This window comes from Salvia splendens, chromosome 6 (assembly GCF_004379255.2).
Source record: "Salvia splendens isolate huo1 chromosome 6, SspV2, whole genome shotgun sequence".
In the NCBI taxonomy this organism is placed as follows: domain Eukaryota; kingdom Viridiplantae; phylum Streptophyta; class Magnoliopsida; order Lamiales; family Lamiaceae; genus Salvia; species Salvia splendens.
Window position 1 is genome coordinate 37781847 of NC_056037.1, and position 23658 is coordinate 37805504.

The 23658-nt window shown below is 37.8% G+C and overlaps 3 protein-coding genes and 1 non-coding gene across 8 annotated transcripts; 2 read left to right on the plus strand and 2 right to left on the minus strand.

Annotated features, from left to right (window-relative positions):
- The first annotated feature begins 1585 nt into the window (after positions 1 to 1585).
- Positions 1586 to 4208, plus strand: LOC121809536 (thylakoid lumenal 17.4 kDa protein, chloroplastic-like). 3 transcript variants are annotated; one of them, XM_042210237.1, is made up of 4 exons: positions 1586 to 1832; positions 1932 to 2056; positions 2330 to 2576; positions 3830 to 3966. In XM_042210237.1, exons 1-4 carry the CDS (start codon positions 1712 to 1714, stop codon positions 3913 to 3915), a joined length of 579 nt encoding a protein of 192 aa, XP_042066171.1. In that variant the 5' UTR covers positions 1586 to 1711; the 3' UTR covers positions 3916 to 3966. The 3 variants fall into 3 exon arrangements, with proteins under 3 accessions (XP_042066171.1, XP_042066169.1, XP_042066170.1); XM_042210235.1 differs by having other exon boundaries at positions 1610 to 1832; positions 3783 to 4208; XM_042210236.1 differs by having other exon boundaries at positions 1614 to 1826; positions 3783 to 4208.
- A 2380-nt stretch (positions 4209 to 6588) lies between these two features.
- Positions 6589 to 10137, minus strand: LOC121809807 (luminal-binding protein 5-like). The gene is made up of 8 exons (XM_042210614.1): positions 9960 to 10137; positions 9052 to 9319; positions 8759 to 8973; positions 8434 to 8676; positions 7775 to 8254; positions 7516 to 7670; positions 7343 to 7425; positions 6589 to 7202 (listed from the first exon to the last, which is right to left on the minus strand). Exons 1-8 carry the CDS (start codon positions 10015 to 10017, stop codon positions 6707 to 6709), a joined length of 1998 nt encoding a protein of 665 aa, XP_042066548.1. The 5' UTR covers positions 10018 to 10137; the 3' UTR covers positions 6589 to 6706.
- A 2973-nt stretch (positions 10138 to 13110) lies between these two features.
- On the plus strand, positions 13111 to 18866 carry LOC121809672 (importin subunit beta-1-like). Of its 3 annotated transcripts, none has more exons than XM_042210423.1 (6): positions 13111 to 13323; positions 14192 to 16615; positions 16701 to 16978; positions 18099 to 18202; positions 18342 to 18419; positions 18513 to 18866. In XM_042210423.1, the coding sequence occupies exons 2-3, from the start codon at positions 14199 to 14201 to the stop codon at positions 16897 to 16899; spliced, it is 2616 nt and encodes an 871-aa protein (XP_042066357.1). In that variant the 5' UTR covers positions 13111 to 13323; positions 14192 to 14198; the 3' UTR covers positions 16900 to 16978; positions 18099 to 18202; positions 18342 to 18419; positions 18513 to 18866. The 3 variants fall into 3 exon arrangements, with proteins under 3 accessions (XP_042066357.1, XP_042066356.1, XP_042066358.1); XM_042210422.1 differs by having other exon boundaries at positions 16701 to 16900; XM_042210424.1 differs by having other exon boundaries at positions 16701 to 16900; positions 18601 to 18866.
- A 3688-nt stretch (positions 18867 to 22554) lies between these two features.
- LOC121810123 lies at positions 22555 to 22705 on the minus strand. The gene has a single exon (XR_006052383.1). It is a non-coding gene; the product is annotated as a U4 spliceosomal RNA (small nuclear RNA).
- Positions 22706 to 23658: the final 953 nt, after the last annotated feature.

A 23658-nucleotide genomic window follows, 5' to 3' on the forward strand; every position in this document is an offset into this window, starting at 1 on the left:
GGGACGGCCCGAAATGGAAAAGAGTGACTCAAATTGGGGGACGGAGGGAGTACATAATTAAAATCCTAAAAATTGAGATTGGGAGAGTTGTTTGGTGTAGTGTGATTTTTTGTGTTGAAATTGAGGTATTTATAGATGGAAGTGTGAATTTTGTGATAAAAATAATGAAAAAATAAATTAAAAGTGTGGAAAAAATGGATATATATTATTGGGAATTAGGAAATAATTTTTTATTAACTCTGAATTTTTCAGATTTTTTTGATTTTTTTTTAAAAAAAATGATAAACCGCTGTGAATCAGAGCATGCCATGTCGGCTGCTCGTGCTCTTGCCGTCGGCAAGAGCACAAATCTTCCGCAAGAGCACCGATGTGGATGCTATAATAAAAATGAACTGGGACTCTTATTTCTGGACAGACTAAAATGGAAAAATAGGACTCCTATTCGCAGACGGAAGGAGTACTACTATTTTTGACCAAAATTATGTGATACTTTTATCAATAAAATATGAGAGATAATAAAATAAATGATACTCTCTTCGTCCCCGTTTAGGTGTCTCGGTTTATCATTTTGGTTCATCCACGATTAAGAGTCTTGGTTCACTATAAATAGTAAGTAGGTCACAAATTCCACTACCTTATTTCATTCCCGTTTGATTATTATAAACATAAAATTAGTACTCTGTAGTATAAAAATGAGACTCACGTTTTCTTCACTAACTTCCCATTATACTCCCCCCGTTTTTTATAAATAGAAACATTTGAAACGACACAAGTTTTAATGCACAATTTGGTAAAATAAGAGAGATGGAGAGAAAAATTGGTAAAGTTAGAGAGATGGAGAGAAAAAAGTGGTAAAGTAAGAGAGATGAAGAGAAAATTGGTAAAGTAAGAGAGATTGAGAGAAAAAAGTGGTAAAGTAAGAGAGATGAAGAGAAAAAAGTAGTAAAGTAAGAGAGATGTGTAGAAAAAAGTTGTAAAGTAAGAGAGAGGGAGATAAAAAAGTGGTAAAGTAAGAGAGTGTGAGAGAAAAATTAATGTCAATGGATTATGAGGTCCACTTTATAGGTGGTAAATAAATTGATATAAAAGGGTATAAAGATTTCCTAAAATAGAAAGTTGGAAAGTTGTTATATTTAAGGAACATGCTAAAATGGAAAGAGTTACCCCTCCGTTCCGCGATAGTTGAGTCATTTCATTTTCTGCGCTCGTTTTAAAAAATTGATAATAAATAGTTAAAGTGGAGAAAGAGAGAATAATGTAGATAAGACTCTTATTTATATTATTCTCTCACTTACTTTACTCTCTCTACTTTAACTATTTATTGTTACTTTTTCAAAACAAGTGAATAAAATAAAATGACTCAACTACCGCGTGGAACAGAGTGAGTACTATTTTTAAAATATGGAGGGAGTATTTCTTAAAATTTGTATAGCAGGTGAATGTTAAAAATGTCAAAATTTTGGTATGATCGGAAATGTCACTGATGTCGGACCAAATGAGTAGTATTTTTGCTAGATCAATCGTGAAAAGTGAAAACTATCCAACCATTAATCGATGGTTTCGCCGATTCGTTTACTATTTCGAATTATAAACTTGGATCATATACCACTTGTTTTTTTCGCGCTATCCACCCAAGCTTATTGCCACGCAAGCAGAATTAGATGTGGATAAGAAACCAATGAGAGAGAAGAAGCTAAAACACAGTTAGAAAATGGCGACTCTCTCAATTCATCTTCAACAAAGGTCCTTCTCTCCCCCAAATTCCTCTCCCAAACCCTACCATTCTGCATCCACTCTTTACGTGCCTACCCGAATTCGATGTTCTAGTAAGTGTACGCATGCATTCTCACTCAATTCAATCTGCAAATGATTACATGTTCTGTATCTAGGTTCAACTCTTAACTTCATTTCTGATTGGAGTATGTGCGCAGCTACAACGGATAGTTCGAAATCGGAGGAAAATTCGTCGTATTTTAAGGAGCTCAGGAACGTAGCTTGTGGAGTTCTCGCTGTTTGGGCCGTCACTGCTGTTTCACCCGTGATCGCTGCAGGCCAGGTATATATTTGATGAGTCATTTTCGTATGAATGAGTGTAGTTTAATGTTTTCTGACATGTCTTCTAAACAAATGCTACATTGTGTTCTACATCCACAAATTAACGAATGCCAAATTAATGTAGAAATTTACAAATTACTACTACTTTTAAGTAGTATTGATGATTTTTTGAGGATGGATGTAGTTGAAGGATTATAATTCAAGTAGTTCTCTTCGATTTCACTGATTTGGGATAAAAATGTGTGTTAATTTGTGAGGTAAATTGGTATTGTAGCGGCTGCCTCCGCTGTCAACGGAGCCGGATAGGTGTGAGCGTGCATTTGTTGGTAACACGATTGGGCAAGCAAATGGGGTGTATGATAAGCCGCTGGATCTTCGATTTTGTGACTACACCAATGAGAAATCAAACCTCAAGGGGAAGACTTTGTCTGCGGCTCTCATGTCTGATGCCAAGTTTGATGGGGCTGATATGACTGAAGTGGTGATGTCGAAGGCTTATGCTGCAAGAGCTAGTTTTAAGGGTATGTATTTGTTTTTGCTTATGCTTGTTTTGTTGCCTTTCATCTCTTGAGTTGCTTGGATTATTGATGGTTGTGTCTCCAGTTTCTCATGTTGTGTGCTAAATTTAGTCGTGCGTTGGAATGTTCATCGGGATTAGCTCTCTTTGTGTTGGCAATGCTAGGACATATGTAAAATCAGGGTTCTTGGAATGTAGATCAGTCAAAAGGCTGCTCCACCGGCTAAATATGATCAAATAGAGAGTGAGTTATAATATCTTAGGATTGCGTAGTATGGATATTGCCTCACGGTTAGACAAGCAGACAAACTAGTGTAACATCTATGTATCGATTTTGCATCTTGAACTAGAGAAGCAGTTGATTCAGGCTCATGCGTAATCATGGTTAAAGTGGGAAGTAATTTTGAGCTACTTGGATTGATAGGCTTAGCCTCTAGTGTCACCTTGAATGGAGCAAGTTTTGCATACTGTCGGGCTAAATTTAGTCATGCATTGAAATGTTGATCATGATTAGCTCTCTATTTCTTGGAAATGCTATGGCATCTGTAAAATTCATATCGGTCAAGGCAGTTTCCAAATAGAGAGTGAATAATAATTCCTAAACCCTTAAACTACGGAGACAGTTGAGTCAGGCCAGATTCTGTTTTTGTTGCAACTACTTAGGGAAGGAAGTAAAATACTTAGAAACAGATCAAGCTACCATGTATATACTATTACATAGACCGTGAGTAACCTCGTGTTATGGATCTCTCCTCACACTTAGACAAGGGAACAAACTAGTGTAACATCTATGTATCCATTTTGCATCTTGATCTAGTGAAACAGTTGATTCAGGACAGATTCTGTTTTTGACTTTGGGAGTACTTAGAAACTGATCAAGCAATCTTGTTTGCTTTCAGTTTCTTTTTTCATCACACACCCTTTCTTTTTTCTTTTTTTCTTCGAACTTCGAACTATAGAGACGGATAGTTTTTTTAGGACATTTTTTACTGTCTCTCTTGTAAAATAGGATACGATGATCTAAGACCTTTCGAAGTTACCAAGTGTATAATTTTTCACATTTCCTTTTACTGAAGTGATTCGTGATCTTGTCATAATATTGTTTTGCCGGTTTTCCCTTTTGCCTTATCCTAGATCATGTCTAACATTCATGCGGAAAGATATTTGAGCATGTTTTCCATGTATCCCTGCAATGCTGATACTTTGGCAGGCACTGACTTCTCGAATGCTGTTCTGGACCGTGTGAATTTTGAGAAGGCCGATCTCACGGGAGCGGTGTTCAAGAATACCGTGCTATCAGGGTCAACTTTCCAGGAAGCTCAGATGCAAGATGTGGACTTTGAGGACACCATTATTGGTTACATTGATCTTCAGAAGCTTTGCGTAAACAAGACTCTTAATGAAGATACAAGAGTGAACTTGGGTTGCCGGTAACTTGTTTCTGTAAATTTCCTTCACTACTTTTTGCCATTTATCATTTGGTATAAGAGTTTGTGTTTCTTAACAAAGATTGTGTTTTTCGAACACCTCCCATAACCCTAGTGGTACTACTACTTTTGTAAAATGTTTTTAGGCGTCTAGTTTTGAAACATTATTGTCGTAATATATATTTTTATTGGGAAAATTGTTTATTAAACTATAATTTTGGTTGACTTTAGGTCAATTTCATAATTTTTTAATCCTGCAAATTGAATCATACTTCCTAAATTTGCGAACACCTTATTAGTACTATTACAGTCTCAGAGTTGCGAATCACAATCGGGCTTCCACGCTGCAGTAGTGAGTTGCGAAAAAGTCATTCTCGAAGTTGGTAACCCAAAATAGTGTAAACCTAAGAGCATCTCCAATGGACGGATGTCCCACTCAGATATCCACTAAGACTTCCCAAAAACACCTCTTGCCACGTCACTAGGACTTCTCATCCCACTGCCACGTCACTAGGACTTCCCCTTCACAATCCGCCATTCTCATCGCCCTTCCACTAGGACTTCCCGTAATAAAAAAAATCACAAATTCACAAATAAAGCAATTTACGTTTACCGAAATAAAATTTCAACACGAATACGAACGGGAAAAATTATCAACTTCATTAAAAAAAACATACATGATTTGAAAAACAAAATTACATAGTAATAAAAAAAAAAGTAAAATAACATCAACGTCAACCCCTCCGCGTCCAAACCTCTTCGATAATATCGTGCTGAAGTCGAACATGGGCATCTGTTTGCCGCATGTCGGCAAATGCACGCATCCGCTCGACCTCTCCATGAGGTACCCCCATATTCACATTCGCGGTGGCCACGCCGTCCACTGAGTCAGTTCCGCAGCTTCATTTTCAACAATCATGTTGTGCATTATGATACATGCGTACATGACATCGCCGATGTTGGGAATATACCACTGCCGTGCAGGACCCTTTACTACCGCCCATCAACTCTGGAGCACACCAAATGCCCACATCCTTGCGCGCTGCTTCCTGACGGCTCGCAAAGTATGACTTCTTTTGTCCGAGCGGATGCTTGATTGTGACGGGCCAGTTTGGGTATATCCCATCCGCCAAATAGTATCCCATATTGTACTGGTTGCCGTTGGCGACGAAACTGATGGCGGGACCAACGCCATTGCACTGAGCGTTGAACAGGGGCGACGACTGCAGAACGTTGATGTCGTTGTTCGACCCGGCGACTCCAAAATAAGCATGCCATATCCACAGCCGGTAGTCAGCTACAGCTTCAAGGATCATCGTGGGATGCTTGGCTTTGAAGCCGGTAGTGTACATCCCCTTCCAGGCGGCGGGGCAGTTCTTCCACTCCCAATGCATACAATCTATGCTGCCCAACATCCTAAGGAACCCGTGCACCGACCCATGCATATCTATCAGCCTCTGGCAGTCTTCGGGGCTCGGACTCCGAAGATACTGCTCCCCGAATATCGCTCTCACGCCCGCGCAAAAATTCTGCAGACACTCGACGGCTGTCGACTCGCCAATGTGGAGGTACTCGTCGAACATTTCGGCCTCGCCTCCGTACGCCGGTTGTCTAATTGCGACAGTGCACTTCTGTAATGGCGTGAGTCCAGGTTTGCCAACTGCATCCTCTCTGATCCTAAAATACAGGTATCTTCTCTCTAAAGCACCCACGATATGCATAAACAGCGGACGATGTATCCTAAAACGTCGCCGGAATAAGGCATCCCCAAAACGTGGCTACGGAGCGAAGTAGTCCTGATACAACCGAATATGTGCGGCAATGTGGTCACGGGGTATTGTAGTTCGACGACGGATCGGCCGATGTACCGCCGCCTGCTGCCGCCGCTGCTCCCTCTGGTGTAGCAGTCTATCTATCGCACCTTCCACAGCGACCTCCAATTCATCCTCGCTATCACTGTCGCTAGTCATTCTAGATATACTTGAAAATAGAGATGTAGAGAGAGAAACTTGTTAACACAAGTGGTGCGAATGAAATGAAGTTCAACGAGCCGTATATATAGAGTTTAAAAAAAAATTAAATACCGGACGTCCGCCCGCCCATCGCCCGCACGTTCGAGGACATCCGACGTCCTTACGGGACGTCCGTATCCGAGTTGAAACGCCACAATGGCGGACGTCCCGGTCGCCCGTCGCGGATGTCCAATCGGACGTCCGCCATTGGAGATGCTCTAAAATTAAAGGTGCAAATAAAGCAAAAAAACCTGACATTATTTGAAATGATTGGAAACAAAGTCGGCTTAAAGTTTAAACCTACCAATAACGTTTTAAAGAAGCAACGAAATTTGTCCATGTCATAATTTTACCGTAATTCACAATTGTCTAAAAAAATCTAAATGATGAATGCCTATGTATGCGAACATCTTATTAGTATTACGGTTTGAGAGATGCAAATCCCAACCCCATCCCACTCTCACCGCCTTACGATTTGTAGTAAACTTATGGTTTATTTTGTGCAAATAAAAACATGGTTCACTACTACGCCCTAAATTCATATTGAGAGAAAAAAATGCAAAATAATACAGCGAAATAAAGGGATCGGACTCATCGGAGTCCTCATCAAAACTTTGTAAAACGTAAGTTAATTCACCAACATCTCTGAATAATGAAAATCGAGACCTAAAATAAAACACCTACTTTCTTTTCTTCTACAGCTCATCGTGGGCATCATCTTCGTCTTCCGCTTTCTCACCGGCGGCACTGCCCGACCTCTGGTACACAGCAGTGATGATAGGATTGCACACAGCCTCGACCTCCTTCAGCTTCTCGTCGTACTCATCCTTTTCAGCGTTCTGATTGTCGTCCATCCACTCGAGTGCCTCCTTCGTTGCTGCCTCAACCTTCTCCTTCTCGTCCGACTCCAACTTGTCGGCTAGCTTGTCCCTGTCGTTTATCTGGTTCCTCATGTTGTATACATATGTTTCCAGGCTGTTCCGGGCGTCGATTCTCTCCTTCACCTTCTTGTCTTCCTCGGCAAACTCCTCAGCTTCCTTCACCATCCGTTCAATCTCTTCCTGACTCAGACGACCCTTGTCATTAGTGATCGTGATCTTCTCTGATCGCCCGGAGGCCTTGTCTTCTGCCTTGACGTTCAGGATACCGTTTGCATCGACTTCAAAAGTGACTTCGATTTGAGGGGTTCCCCTGCTCCCAAAAACATGAAGTTAGAAACAGTAATACAAAACACTATTATCTCTCCACTAAACGCACTAAACAACAATACATAAAATCTCGTGTCAAACAAGAAATATGGTCATTGGAGCAGATAAAAAGAAGATGCAAACCTTGGTGCAGGGGCTATTCCGGTCAGGTCGAATTTCCCGAGCAACCTACAGTCCTTTGTAAGGCTCCGTTCACCCTCAAAGACCTTTAAACAGCACGATTTTCACGTTAATTTTTTCGGAAAACAGCAAGGAGGACCAAAATACTCAAACTTTTCAACAAACAATTTTTATACCTGGATTGTGACAGTAGTTTGTTGGTCCTGGTAAGTAGTAAAGGTTTGTGATTTCTTGGTCGGAATGACAGTGTTTCTTGGGATCAATTTGGTCATCACTCCTCCAACGGTTTCGATACCAAGGGTCAATGGAGCCACATCCAAGAGAAGAATATCTAATGCAAAAATGGGAGAGTTAGTGAGAAAAGCTTCAACCACAAACTTTCTTATTGACCAGCAGTAGTTATTTTGTCAGAGGTGTTATTATAAGGGAAAGTACCTTTGGTCTCGTCACCTCCCTCACCACTCAAAATTCCTCCTTGGACAGCAGCACCGAAAGCAACAGCCTCGTCGGGGTTGACACCCTTGTTGGGCTCCTTGCCATCGAAGTAGTCCCTGAGAAGCTGTTGGATCTTGGGAATCCTAGTACTTCCACCAACAAGAACAATTTCATCAATTTGGCGCTTTTCAAGACCAGCATCATCCATGGCCTTCTTAACCGGACCCATGGTCTTTCTGAAGAGATCATTGTTCAGTTCTTCGAAACGGGCCCTTGTAAGAGGCTCGGAGAAATCTACGCCGTCAAAGAGAGACTCAATCTCCACGCGGACCTGGTGCTGGCTACTCAAAGATCTCTTTGCACGCTCACATTCTCTCCTCAATTTGCCAAGTGCTCTGTTGTCCTTGCTGATGTCCTTACTGTGCTTCTTCTTGATCAACTTAATGAAGTATTCCATCACCCTCTGATCGAAATCCTCACCTGAAGATGCAACAAAAAAATGTTGATTGCAGAATATAATGAATCGAATGAAGTTCAAATTTCTCCTATGCTCTTAGAAATCAAGTTCCTTCGTATTGATAGTTTATCAGGTAATATATGTAATTTTCATTAATAAACTAAATTGCAAATTGACCTTAAAAAAACACATTTCAGCTTACCTCCCAAATGGGTGTCTCCGTTTGTTGCAAGAACCTCAAACACACCATTATCAATGGTCAAGATACTGACATCAAAAGTTCCACCACCAAGATCAAAGACAAGAATGTTCTTTTCTCCACCTTTCTTATCCAAACCATACGCGATTGCTGCTGCAGTTGGTTCATTAATTATTCTTACAACATTCAAACCAGCAATCATGCCAGCATCTTTAGTAGCCTGCCTCTGAGCGTCATTGAAGTAAGCTGCGAAAGAGAAGCAAAAATGAGTCAGTAATGGAACAATGTTCTCACCCCCAATTATAAGAAATCTAGCACAAATTCTTACCGGGAACAGTGACAACAGCATCCTTAATTTTCTTCCCAAGGTACGCCTCGGCTGTTTCCTTCATTTTTGTCAATATCATGGCACTGATCTCTTCAGGGCTGAACACCTTGGTCTCACCATCCTTAATCTTGACCTCAATGTAGGGTTTTCCATCCTTGTTCACAATCTTGTATGGAACAAGCTTCATGTCCTTCTGAACTTCTTTATCCTCAAACCTGGGGAGAAGCATTAGTAAAGTCACTTTTGCAGTACATAACAACAGATCGAACAAAAGAAATCAAAGGAGAAATTACTTTCTGCCAATAAGTCTCTTGACGTCAAAGATGGTCCTCTCGGGATTAACAGCTGCCAAATTCTTGGCAGCTTCCCCAATCAACCTCTCACTGTCGGTAAATGCAACCCACGAGGGGGTGATGCGGTTACCTTGATCATTTGCTATAATTTCAACATGACCATTCTTGTAAACACCAACACATGAGTAAGTTGTACCAAGGTCAATGCCGATAACTGTTCCAATTTTAGGAGCCTCCTCCGCTGCTATGGCACACGCAAATAAACTTCCTGTCCAAAGATCAAACATGACTAAAGTTAATTTAAGTAGTGCTAATATTAAAGACTATAAATCCTATAATAATCCTTAAAATCCTCAAAAAGTGAAGGACCTAAGAGAATCAAAATAAACTCCGCCAACAGCATCTTCATGATTAAATTGTTACAGCTCGCAGCAATTTCATTTTGCTCCAGGCAATGTGACATTGACATATTCTGGTAATTTAAAATACGGCATCACATTATTAACACTTCCAGTCCACGCATTCAAGCTTTCCATTAACTAAAACGTACTACAAAGAAACCTAATTGCATGCGTCGCAATCATTTATCTCCGTTTATAAATATGGAAAACATTATTTGAGCATCGTCAAATTCATCTCTAACCACAATCATGCGTCATATAATCACGTTGTTGCAGTGAATCTAAACAATAAAAGGAAATTTATTTCTCCAAGCTCATCTATACAGTATATCAGATCTAACATGAACCACCACGATGTGAACTAAAACTACGAGTTTCGACGCAGAAGATCATAACACCGCCAAGCAAAAAACAACGCTAAATCCAGGATTCTATAAATATACGGAAACGCTAAATCTGAGCTAGAAAATAAATCTGAACAGAGAGAAGAACGAAAGCGATTCTGACCTAGCAAAACGATCCCGAACAGAGCAGAAGATGCGCGTTTCTTCAACGCACCAGCCATTGCTGCGAAGCGCGACAGTCGGATTCGCCTTCCTCGCCTTTGTATATAAAGATGTGTTGTAGTTCTTTTTGGTTTCTTCTCTTTCGTTCTCAGCTGATTGTTTTTTCTGAGTGCTGTGTGATGAATTCTGAATCTGAGATGCTAAATAAACGACCAACTCCGCAGCAGAGATAGCTCGTCATCGGAGATGACGTGGACCAATCACCTCTCGAGTGTGATTCATCACTTTTTTCTGGAGCTAAGTGTCACTTGTGCTTACGTGGACCAATTGGATAGATTCTTCGTGTCAGGTAATCCTACGTGGACCAATAGAATTTAGAGGTGAATGTTGGGCTTTTGCATTGAAATCGTCGGCGTTGGGCTTTCGGGCTTTGCATTGAAATCGTGTTCGTGTCCACTTTAATTCAAAGTTAAGAAAAACCTTAAACGTGCTTACTGATGGGCCCTGTATATTGGCCTATTCCAGAAACTTATAAAGTTGGAATGAGGATTTATTATTTATATACTCCTTTCGTTCCCAATAATTTATCATCATTTGATCGATATGAGTTTTAAAGTAATATAATAGAAAATTGGTTGAACAACTTAGTAGAATGTGAGTGATATTTTTATATATTCCTATTAATTTTATAATAAAAGTATGAGTTTTAGAAAATGTAATAAAAAATTGCTTGAAAAATTTATAGAATGTGAATCCTACTTTTATGTACTCATATTAGTTTTATAATTAAAGTATGAGTTAGTGAAATGTGATCACTACCAAAAAAAATGGTAAAAAATTAAAAGTGAAAAATATTGGGGAATGGACGAACATGGAAATAAGTGAAAATTTTTTAGGGACGGAGGGAATACTAATTTTGTATTAGAATATGAGGTAATTAGTTATTAGACAGGTCTACTTATTAAAAATGGAAAAATGTAAATATGTTTTTTGTTGGTAGACGTCCCAAATGACAAAATACGTATTTTATTTAGTGGAGTAAAATAGAGCCAAATACCTTTGAAAATTGATGATTATCATTTTTGAATTAGAGTGAACTACCTCAAAAGTCCCTAACTTTTCGGAATATGACACTGCAAGCCCCTAACAAAAAAAATATCGCCAGACGACCCTAACCTTAAACATAATCACATATCTTATTTTTTCTGACTAAAATGCCCTTATGCCCTAAAAGGGCATTCTGGTCATCTCTGTAAGAATGCTGACAGTGGTGGCCTGCATGTTGCACAATATCTACTGTGCACACATGTTCCTCAATAATTGCGGCATAATTATTATTTTTGTTCACACTTGGTAAATTATCAATTTTCCATTTATATTAGTCATGTCATATGAAAAATTGAAAACACAACGTTAATGTACATAAACATTTTATATAAAACTAGTCCAATACTTTTAAATTATTAAATTTACATAGATTACATGGAAAGAAAATTAAAATTATATTTTATAAATGATGGTCTTTGCCGAAACCCTATAATTAGATTTTCTATTGGTTGATATTCATTTTAAAATTTCGTTAACAACCTCTAAAGCAACACTTTATTTAACAAAATATTTTGAAATGATGTTATGAGAGCATATAAGTGAACAGCTAACAACATTTTACACATTACACATTTTACAAGGTAATTTACTAATAGGAGTAATATAATATTATTAATAAAACGTCTTCTTCTTCATTAACCACACGACAACCATTGTTGTTACATTTTCAACTTTGTAATTTTCGATACTTTACTTTCGTTCAGCCTCTCCTTACCTTTCAACATCTGATCATTTAGGCGTCTAAAACAATATTTTAGTGAGGGCTGAAAATGATTTTCAGAATTTTCAAAAAATTTAAAAGTAGAAAAATTAAGAAAATGGAACTCTTGGGAGGGGCTTAAGCCCTTCCCCACCTCTTACTGTGTGTCCGCCACTGCTTTGGAGATTCATCATATTCATACATGCGCGCCTTTATGCCTTTTCATATTTTGTTGAATAAACTAAATATCTTTTAGTCACTACTATTCCAGTTTATGAAGAAGAGAAATGAATTGAAGAAAAACCCTTGAAATATAGCAAGGGAAATATAAGTGCGTGGGAAATATCAAATATGATTTGACAAAAGTTTGGGTAAGGTCTGCAAATCAGTGTAGGTGTGCGCAGAGTAGGTTTGCAGGTTGCGTGTACTTTGACTGAAATGCCCTTCAAGGCATTTGGGTATTTTGGTCCGAAAATTGGCTAAAAATAAGATATGTGATTATGTTTAAGGTTAGGGTCGTCTGACGATATTTTTTTTGTTAGGAGCTTGCAGTGTCACAAACGAAAAAGTTATGGACTTTTCATGTAGTTTAGGGACTCTTTGAATTATAATTTTGTGTTTATTTCTTGTTATTTTTTTAAACTAGAAATCAATCATACTACTGATTTATTAATGTTTCATAATTTCATACACGGGAATTTCAATGAAATGTGATGACGTGAAATCCGAAGTGGAAGAAATTACAGATGACCAAAACATCGTAGCAATAATACATGCATGCAAGATTTTACACAAATTAAATTCCTAAATAGTGTAAAGTTTGGAACCCGAAATGAAGAATGAACAAAGATTATAAATGAACAAGCTAACACGATCGACAAGAATGTAACAAGAACTTAGCTATTTAAATGACGACTATGATCGCACAGTTAAGATTAGATCCTATTAGTTAAATCCAATCGAGCGGTCACTGAAATTTGGAGTTGCTCTTCACTTTATTTCTTTCTCAACTTATTATTCAACATACCGATTCGTATACTGATCCGATATATCACACCAGGGGCGGACGCAGAAATAATTATCGATAGGGGCTGAGACTTCTAAATTTTATTTTGATGTATATTTTTGAGTAATTTAAATTATTTGTAGGGGCTTTTACATTATAATTTACACTAAATTTGACTAAGTTTTTAAAAAAATAAATAGAAAAAATTAAAAAAAATTATTTCATTGAGGGCTTATGCCCCACCCCTTACAAAAGAAAAACGAAAGTGATTTGATAACGCTGGAAAAAAATACTAAGAAAATAGAAGCAATGGATTAGAAAATAACCAAAATGCAACTCTTAACAAAAAGAAAACTTCCGCTCTTCTCTCTCTCTCTCTCTCAACACATAAGTCAAGTCAGCAACCGTCTTCTCTCTCTCAACGCACAAGTCAGCAACCGTCTTCTATCTGACAGCTCTTCGTTTAGGTGTTTCCAATGCGCCGCTTTTGAATTATCCGATTGAGGAGTGAATTATCTCTTCTTCGCTCTCGCGAAATCTTCATTTCCCTAGGTAATATGGTTTCAATCGCTAGAATTTTACTTTCCCGCTGTTTCTGTGTGCGTTTTTGCTGCGTTGGGATTGAGTAAAGTTTTACGCAACTGGAGGATACTTGAGCTACTTACTGCATTTGTTTGATTTATTAGCTAGCGTCTGGAGCTAAAACTAATGATCGACTGTATTCCTGATTAAATTTGATTTTTGGAACTGTAACTTCTCGAGTCCGTATTGGGAGATCGAGCTACTGTTTCTTCGGCAGTTGATGTTTTACTTTAGTGTGGATTAGGCTGTGTATTTTTTTCATCTGATTTCGTAATTGTTTTTAGGTGAGTTTATTTAGGGTAAGTGTTTTTCCATTACTTTGTTTGATGATGACAAATGAAGTTTTTCTTGAATTTTGGAAGTTTGACTTTCAATATGCGTTAGCTTGGTCTGATGCTGCATACTTCATGTAGTGCATCGAAAATGAATTTATATTTTCCATCAGTTAAACTTGTTTGAAACGAACAATTAGGTGCATTTGTAGTGGTACTGATGAGTAATTTTGTTGTTTTTAAAACTGCCAAAGGGCTTACTTATTCAGTTGCTTTGGTGGCAGATGAGGTTTGATTTTATGTGTTTTTTGGCGTATGATGGACTCTACAAAAATATTGAACCTTACTTGCTTTCTAGCTGATTTCTGGGCCGTCAAAGGAAATATTCACAATATTTTGCATGTTGGCTTGTACTATATTAGATACCATGTAATATATGTTCTGGATATTTTTTTCATTTGCTTCTTGGAGTTCTACTTCTTATGCTCTCATTTTGCAAGTGATCCATCCATCGCATTAGTATGTGCCTTGATATTCTAACTTGACGCACATGTGGATATTTGCAGGGAGAATATGGCTATGGAAGTCACCCAAGTTCTTCTGTGTGCACAAGCAGTCGATTCAACAGTAAGGAAACATGCAGAAGAAACCTTGAAACAGTTTCAGGAGCAAAATCTTCCTGCGTTCTTATTATCACTTTCTGGAGAGCTTGCTAGTGAGGAGAAGCCTGTTGAAAGCCGTAAACTAGCAGGTTTAATTCTTAAAAATGCATTGGATGCAAAGGAACAGCAAAGGAAGTATGAACTGGAGCAAAGATGGCTATCACTGGACATGGCTGTGAAGAGCCAGATCAGGGCATTCTTGTTGCAGACGCTCTCCTCTACTTCACCTGAAGCCAGGTCAACGGCATCACAAGTCATTGCAAAGGTTGCAGGTATCGAACTGCCTCAGAAGCAATGGCCTGAGCTCATAGGTTCCCTCTTGTCAAATGTTCACCAGGTTCCTCCTCATGTTAAGCAAGCAACCCTTGAAACACTTGGATATATGTGTGAAGAAATTGTTCCAGACTTTATTGACCAAGATCAAGTGAATAAGATACTTACTGCATTGGTTCAAGGCATGAATGCAAATGAAGGTAGTACAGAAGTCCGGCTTGCTGCCACTAGAGCTTTATATAATGCTCTCGGATTTGCCCAAGTTAATTTTTCTAATGATATGGAACGTGATTACATTATGAGAGTTGTTTGTGAGGCCACACTCTCAACAGAGGTTAAAATTCGGCAGGCTGCATATGAGTGTTTGGTTTCTATTGGGTCAACATACTACGATAAATTAGCTCCATATATTCAAGATATTTTCAACATCACATCAAAAGCTGTCAGAGAAGATGAGGAACCGGTGGCTCTCCAGGCAATTGAATTTTGGAGCTCAATTTGTGACGAGGAAATTGTTCTTTTGGATGAGTATGGAGCTGAGGTTACATCAGATTCTGACGTTCCTTGCTATTATTTTATAAAGCAGGCACTCCCCGCGCTTGTTCCAATGTTATTGGAGACACTTCTTAAGCAAGAAGAAGATCAAGATCAGGATGAAGGCTTTTGGAATATTTCAATGGCTGGTGGAACATGCCTTGGTTTGGTGGCCAGAACAGTTGGTGATGACATTGTACCGCTTGTAATGCCGTTCATTGAAGAAAACATTACTAAAGCTGATTGGAGGCATAGAGAAGCTGCCACCTATGCATTTGGTTCAATATTGGAAGGTCCCTCACCTGACAAACTAACCCCTATTGTGAATGTTGCTCAAAATTTCATGCTCGCTGCTTTGACTAAAGATCCAAATAACCATGTAAAGGATACAACTGCTTGGACCCTGGGTCGAATATTTGAGTATCTCCATGGCTCAATTGCAGGGACACCCATTATTACGCCAGAAAACTGCCAGCAGATAATCACTGTTCTCCTTCAGAGCATGAAAGATGCTCCTAATGTGGCTGAGAAAGCTTGTGGTGCTCTCTGTTTTCTAGCCCAAGGATTTGAGGATGTGGGCTCAACATCACCTTTGACACCTTATTTACAAGAAATCGTCCAGTCCCTTCTAAATGTCAGTCACAGAGAGGATGCTGAGGAATCAAGACTTCGGACAGCTGCCTATGAGACTTTAAATGAGGTAGTGAGGTGCTCCACCGATGAAACAGCCCGCTTAGTAGTGGAACTTGTTCAAGTCATCATGACTGAACTTCACAACAGTCTTGAAGCACAGAAATTTTCATCTGACGCGACAGAAAAGCAGAACGATTTGCATGGCCTTCTTTGTGGGTGCTTACAAGTCATAATCCAGAAATTGGGGGCTTCCGAAACCACTAAATATGCCTTGATGCAAAATGCCGATCAGATTATGAATCTTTTCCTACGAGTATTCGCATGTAGAAGTGCCACTGTCCATGAGGAAGCAATGCTTGCCATAGGTGCTCTTGCCTATGCGTGTGGTCCTAACTTTGCAAAGTACATGCCAGACTTTTACAAGTACCTAGAGATGGGACTTCAGAATTTTGAGGAGTGCCAAGTCTGTGCTGTCACTGTTGGCGTTGTGGGGGATATCTGCAGGGCATTGGAGGTTAAGATTCTGCCTTACTGTGATGGAGTGATGACTCTGCTTCTCAAAGATTTGTCAAGCAACCAGTTGCATCGGTCTGTGAAACCTCCAATCATTTCTTGCTTTGGAGACATAGCACTAGCTATTGGAGAAAATTTCGAGAAGTATTTCATGTATGCTGTGCCAATGCTTCAGAGTGCTGCAGAATTGTCTGTTCACGCATCAGGTGCTGATGATGAAATTATCGAGTATACTAATCTTCTAAGGAATGGGATTTTAGAGGCATATTCTGGGATACTTCAGGGTTTCAAGAACTCTCCGAAAACCCAACTCCTAATTCCGTATGCTCCTCATATCCTGCAATTCCTGGATAGCTTGTGTCTTGAACAAGATATGTGAGTAGAATCTGATCTTCTCAATGCAACTCGTCTAGGTTTGTCTTTACTACAGCTAATTCTTTAATTGTTTCATGTTGGTCAGGGATGATATTGTGATTAAAGCTGCTATTGGTGTCCTTGGAGATCTAGCAGATACTCTGGGAAGTACTGCTGGTACTCTCATTCAGCAATCTCTGTCAAGCAAAGACTTTTTAAATGAATGCTTGTCTTCCGATGACCATTTGATTAAAGAAGCTGCTGAGTGGGCAAGGCTCGCCATTAGTCGTGCTATATCCATTTGAGGTGGTGTTCACTTGGTTCATATTACTTACCTGCATTCAATTGGTCGTGTCAAGATAAGGTCAAAAGTTAGACATTCAGGTGTGTCATGCGAGATCATTGCAATTACTAGACAAGAAAAAGGCATTTTACTTTTTGTTGTCGCTAACGCATGCATCAGCATCATGAGGTTTGGGTTCCTTTCATTTGCCTTGGCTTGGGGGGAGGGGGGGAACAGTGGTGGTAATGGCTTCTTCATTGAGAAAATGATATGACATGAGGCTGGACGGTGATGTCTGATTCGTTTAATATACAAGTGATGTTGCATGCTTTTTCTGGTATTGGCTTGGTTATTTTAATTGGGTGTCGATGATGAGATGCGCCCCCATCTCATCTTGGTGCTGCTTGTTTGGTCTAGTGGTCACACAGACTGAGCCAAGTATATGAGTTTTCTTCTGATTTAGAAACCAGTCGTGCACCATCTTTCTTCTTCATTTTTTTTGTCCAAATTTGCAGTTCATTTTGTACAGAGAAATTCCATTTGCATTTTCAGATTTCACACAGGTGATTTTGTCAAAATTATATCTTCGAACTTGATCATTGCTTTTCTGCTCATAAAGGTGCAGGCGTCATTCTTGTCAACGTCAATGAGAAATTCTTTTGTGTCTCTTGCTTATTAGTAGTTCTCATCTCTCATAGCAATACATATAACATAATCTATATGGTAAATGGAGTATGATTTTCCCCTTGTGTAGTTTTAGAACTTCTCTTTGTAAAGCTTGTGAATGATCCAAAAAATGTCAAGTTTAATTTCTGAATTTGTTGAAACTTTTGAGTTTAAGTGTGCGCTATTTTATTGCATATGCTGTGAATTTCTTTGTTAATGGTTTTGAATTCCTTATGCATTTAGTGTGTGTATGTATTTGTGTGCACCTTTAGAAATTCTTGTCATCGTCTAATTCTCACTTCCAGTCTAGTTGTTTCTTCGATTTGATTAAATCGTATTAAAGTTGATGTAACAATACATTAAAAAAAACAATAACAATACTGGATCGAATTGTATTACAGTGTAAAAAGAGGACAGAAATCGTTTGTAAACTTTATATTTTCTCAACAAACTTAAGCAAATAACTTAATACATGATCAATCAATCTATAATTCGTGGTCATTCAGCTTAGACGAAGGAGCTAACCTACCAAAATTCGTTTTTTTCTTTCTCCAGTTGCTGAAATATACACCTCTCTTATATGGCGGAGGAGATGGCACGATGCACCATCCGCTGCTCAAGGCGTATGTTATCGGAAGCTGGATATTATCCTCACAACTGTTAGCACCTCAACTCTTTATTTCTGGCCTTTCAATTCTTTATACCATCACTCAACAGCATTTTACTAACATTGCCTCAATATTTCCGGTTAGATGTAAAGTCCCGTCAGGGATTAACAAATATTTTTCCTGTTGTCAGATTATACAGAAGTTCATCATAGACGGAAAAGGAGATGAACTGCGTGAACCAATAACCAAAGAAGAAGTCTTGGCTGAGGTATGAGTTCACTCTTTTTCTATTCAGTTTCAGAGAGGAATCTATGCTTTTGTGTGTGAGTTTAAATTAATCTGTATGCATTGGCGGATCCAGGTGGGGTCGCGCGGGGGTCGGCCGACCCCACCGGCGGTCCACCGAACACTGCCGGAAAACATCATCTTCGACCTTTGACCTGGTGCAGTTCCGTCTCCGACCCCACGGCCAGCTTCAACTCTACCCGAAGCCTTCCGCCTTTTCCAAAAACTAAGAGGAGAAAGGAACAATACTAATAAGAATAGAGTAGAGATAGATAAGGGGAGGGGTTGCAGAAGAAGCTGATGTATTCTCAACGAATAAGATGAACAGAGAGGTTAATATGATTTTTGGGCTGAGGAGTGGTTAATACTCCTATTGATTGTTGGGTTAGAAAATCTATAAGTAAAAAATCTAATTGATTGCCTCTGGTCACTCGCTGTTAATACTGCTTTTTCATTTAATTCGCCTGCCAATAATTTTCTAAGCCATGTAGTATTAACTTTTTTTCTCCTTAATTTTCCCACAAATTTACATAAATTCCTAATTTATTTAAATTTATTAGTTAAAAAAATCAGTCAATACTGTCCTTTTTAAATAATTTTATCTTTATTACAAGAGTTACAACTTTCTTTATAAATAAAAATTCTATATTTCTACCCAATTATTATTTTGATTAAATAGAAAGTTATAGTAGGAGACTAAGATTAAGATTTTTGAGGGGCATAGGCTTTGCACAAAAAAAATTGGTGCGTTATTGATATTCTTTTAATCATGTTTTATTATTTTTTTACTTTTATTTTGTTTATTTGACCTAATTTTTATGAATATAATAATTATATACTTATGTTTTTTATTATTGATTTTAATTACCATCCATATTAAATTAATGGATAAATTTATTTTAAAAATATCTTGAGTTTGTATCTGTTCTCATGAGTTTTATCTGTTCTTCTGGTGCTAATGTTGAACACAATCAACGACTGGAAGATATGTTTGCAATTATTTCCAATGATAAAATTTCGGTCAGCTTCAAAATATGAATATTCGTAAAAGTTAAAAATATGAACTCGTAAAAGTCAACTATCGTGATAAAAAAAATAATTTTATTTGTAATGTATTTTTATAATATATATAATATTATTATATTAATTATCTCGTCCGACCCCACGATTTTTAAATCCTGGATCCGCCCATGTCTGTATGTGTGTTTGCAAGTGTTGGTAATTATCTTATTGATTTATATGATGTAACAGTATGCATAAATTTAGTTTCTTCAATTTAGTAAAGTGAATTTGGAGCCAGTATAAGGAGATATAACAGGTTGTTCAGGAAAAAAACAAGTTGAATTTGTGCAGAGCTCAACTGGTGCTCGACGTAGGTAGAATCATCTTATACATGTTGATTGAAATGCGCCAATTTGTTGAAGGCAGCTTCTTATTGTCTCTGCCTTTTGAACTGGCTATTTATCCGAGGGCTTGTAAAGAACTTCGTTTATTGCTGCATTTGTATGCTTGAGGAGTGCCTAATCTTTTTCAATTTCTGGAATCAAAATTCTTATTATCAGGTGTTTTTGTTTCTCACTTTGACCTCTCTGTATACTGCATGAAAATGAGAAGTTAATGATATTGATTTTTGCTATATAAAAAAAACAACAACTCACCTACAATATTTATTAACGAAAAAAGAAATACTATTATGACTTAATTACGCTGGGACGGAATGAATATCTCTCAACTATTAAAATCTAACACATAAATGTGCATTTGTTGTAATTCACCGAGCTTTGTTATTTTTGGCAAAATATCTCTACGTTATTTTACAGCAGTCATAAAATTTTAGCCGAACTTTACTCACATGTTACGTCAATGTCAAATTTTATTATACACGCCAATAATGCATAACGTCAGTACATCAAACATTACCATAAACGCTACAATGCATCACGTTAGTATAACAAACAGTACCATGAACGCTAACAATGCAGTTACAGAAGTTCAAACATGACACCTTGTCTTATTCATAGTCCCACTACTTTAATTCATCATTTTTTGATAATTTTTAATTTTATATAAATATCAAATTGGAATGTTTTAAAATTTTTAAGAACAAAATGCATATCTACGCAGGTATGTTTTTTTCATTCTTTTTATTTCCTTTTCCATTCTTATGCAATTTCATTCCTTTTTTCCTTTTCTTATTTATCAAACGTAGTAATTCCATATATCTCTATAAATAATTAATTTACAGGAGTAGTACTTAATTTACATTACTACTTTTAGGTTCTGCATATTAATTCAGTGGGCCCAAGTCAATAATATCTAAAAGTTTTGATTAAAGAGCATCAGCAATGGCGGACGTCGACGCCGAATTCCCACCGGCGTGAAGGAATTCCGTGGCGGACGTCCGTCATTGCGCGTCCCAGGCACGGGTACGGAATTCCGCCGGGAATTCCGTGCGGACGTCCGCAATTGCGTTGACGCTCGCGGAATTCCGCTTTTTTTCATTAATTTTTTTTCTGTTCCTATATATACATCCCGTTGAACTTCATTTCATTTGCACCACTTGTATAATAATGTAATTTTTTTTCGGTTCCTGCCATTGTGTCCTTGCGGTTGTACGGATGCCGGCCTACATCCTCATCCTCCTCGGCCGCCTCCGCCTCTTCCTCCACGGTGTCGAATGCCCTAGAGTTTCCACCACCTCGTCCTCCTTCCGGATGAGGTTCATTCGGATAATCCTCCCGAATTTGGGATAATCCCTGCGAATACCTCGGTGCGGAGGGACGGGCGTATGCATCCACATCAAAATGGGGTAGTTGGTATCCCCGGCGTCGACGGGCCCTGGGTGCCCGGCGTAGACGAACCGGAACCGAAACCACCCAACACTTTGTACATGCCCCCTAGTCTCCAAACGCGTTGATGTCAAACCCGCCGGAGCCACCACCGCCAGAGTTTCAATCGCCGGACATTTTGTGATGAGAGGTTAGATGAAAATTGGAGAGGAAATGGAGATGATTTGGAGGATTTGATGTGTATTTATTTGTGAAATGATTATGAAATAGAAGTATTTATAGAGTAAAAAAAATAAAAATAAAAAACGGTCAAAAAACAGTAATATTGTCGTTTTCGATTTTTTATTTATTTATTTTTAATTAAATTCAATTTTTTTTTAAAAAAAATGATTTATTGATTCAGCGTGACGAATCCCACTCGCGGGCCGGCGAGTGGGTGTCACGCATGGCACCGGAGCGCGCCACGTCGCTCAAGCGAGACAGCTCGCGAGGTGTCTCGGTGGACGAGCGTCTCGGCGAGACCGGGACGAGACGGGGTACTGCAACGCGTCTCGACGCCATCTAGTCTCGGCGGGACGAAATACAAGCCACCCGCGAGACGCGTTGCGGGTGGCCTTATAACCAACTCACACCTACCCTATAAACAATCACACCTACCACCTACAAAATTAGTCCACTATAACTACAAATTAACTAATGTGTAATCCATACTTGAAGAGCCACTAGGTATATATGCTAAGTCTATTTCATAATACTCGTGGGGCCGTTGAGATAGATATCGCGTGTTGGGTATTACCCGTCCTGGTCCGATACCTGCAATTATCTGTCACGGGTTTGGGTTTGGGTTTGGGTTTGATTTAACTATTTATCGTTCAATTTTTGGGTATCGGATGATCCGTTAATTTAATAAAATAATTGAAAATCACACTTTTAACTCTAAAAGTTATTATCAAACCATATGTATTTTATTTTCTGCTATTGCATTGATCGGATATTGAAATGATGTACTTACTCTTTTAGTTTTATTGAAATTCATAATTTTAATTCTTTATATATAATTTTAATTAGAGGTTAGTTGCATGCCAAATCATGACGTTAGTTCAAGTTTTAGTTTGTCTCACACTTTTTAAATTTGAATGAAAATTCACAAAGTTTCAAGAATTCTTAATTATCTCACAATAAAAAAATTTCGAGTGAGTTGTCGTACAAATGTAAGTTTCCTAGTGATTTAGATGAATAGTGAAACATAAATGTATTAATGCGACAACAGTGTCTAAAAAATCTAAAACAACTAATATATTAAAAAGTTAAATATAATATATTATTTTGTTATTATTTTAAACACAATTATTCCTTTAACTAGTAGTATTACTATAACTAAGGAACAAGCTATTTACAAGAATGGGCCGAATCCAAACCAGCAATTGACGCGCTTCGGTTAGAACCTCACTAGCTGCGTCATTGCCCCAAGCGCAAAGATACCTTCAACCTTGTATTAGTCGCCCTTCTATACCATCATACACATGATATTTGTATGTCATTATCGATGTGGGATGATGAAATTAGCCTACACAACTCTATCTCTATCACTTTATCTTCTCTTTGTTTTGTTTTTTGCAACTATGTGAAATTTAATGTATATTGTTATTAAGTTTATATTTATAAATTACCTTAACTACGGACATTCGTTTTTTTCCCTTTAACGTAATTCTAATATTATGAAAATGATCATTGAAAATATTAATTTTATAAATAAAATAAAGTATTAAAACTCAATTTATTCTTTTATCTAGTTTGTAAATGTAGGGAGAAAATGAGCAAATTGATACTTTATTTTTATGTGACTTGTAAAATTAACAATACCAATACAAATATTTAGGGTATTAGAGTCGAACAATCAAGGAAAAATTGTCAAAATATTAAAAAAATTGTTAAATTTTGGTTCGTCATAAAATTTAAATCACCCGAAATATAATGAATTTATATTTATTTATAGTTAGTACTCCACTTATTTGTAATTTGGAGTATCTTGTAAAAAAAAAGTCTTTTTTTGGTGAAATTTGTTCACCCGTCCTAAGTAGATATCACATTTTTTTTAAATCCTTAAAATATGTCAAATTTCCTTTTAATAAAAGTAAACATTAATTAATACATTCAACCACTTTTTCTTTTATCTTCATTGTCACTTTAATTGCCGTTTCAATTTTCTTAATACATTCAACTACTTATTCTTTCTCTGATTAACTTACTAAATACCCTCTCTGTCCCACATTAACTGTCACAGTTGCGTTTCTACACTCATTTTGTAAAAATGATAATAAATAGTTAAAGTGAATAAATGGTAAAATAAAATAGAGAATAATGTATGGAGTGTGATAATTAATGTGAGATGGAGGAAGTAATAGTATTTTCTAAAATCACGTATCATCACTT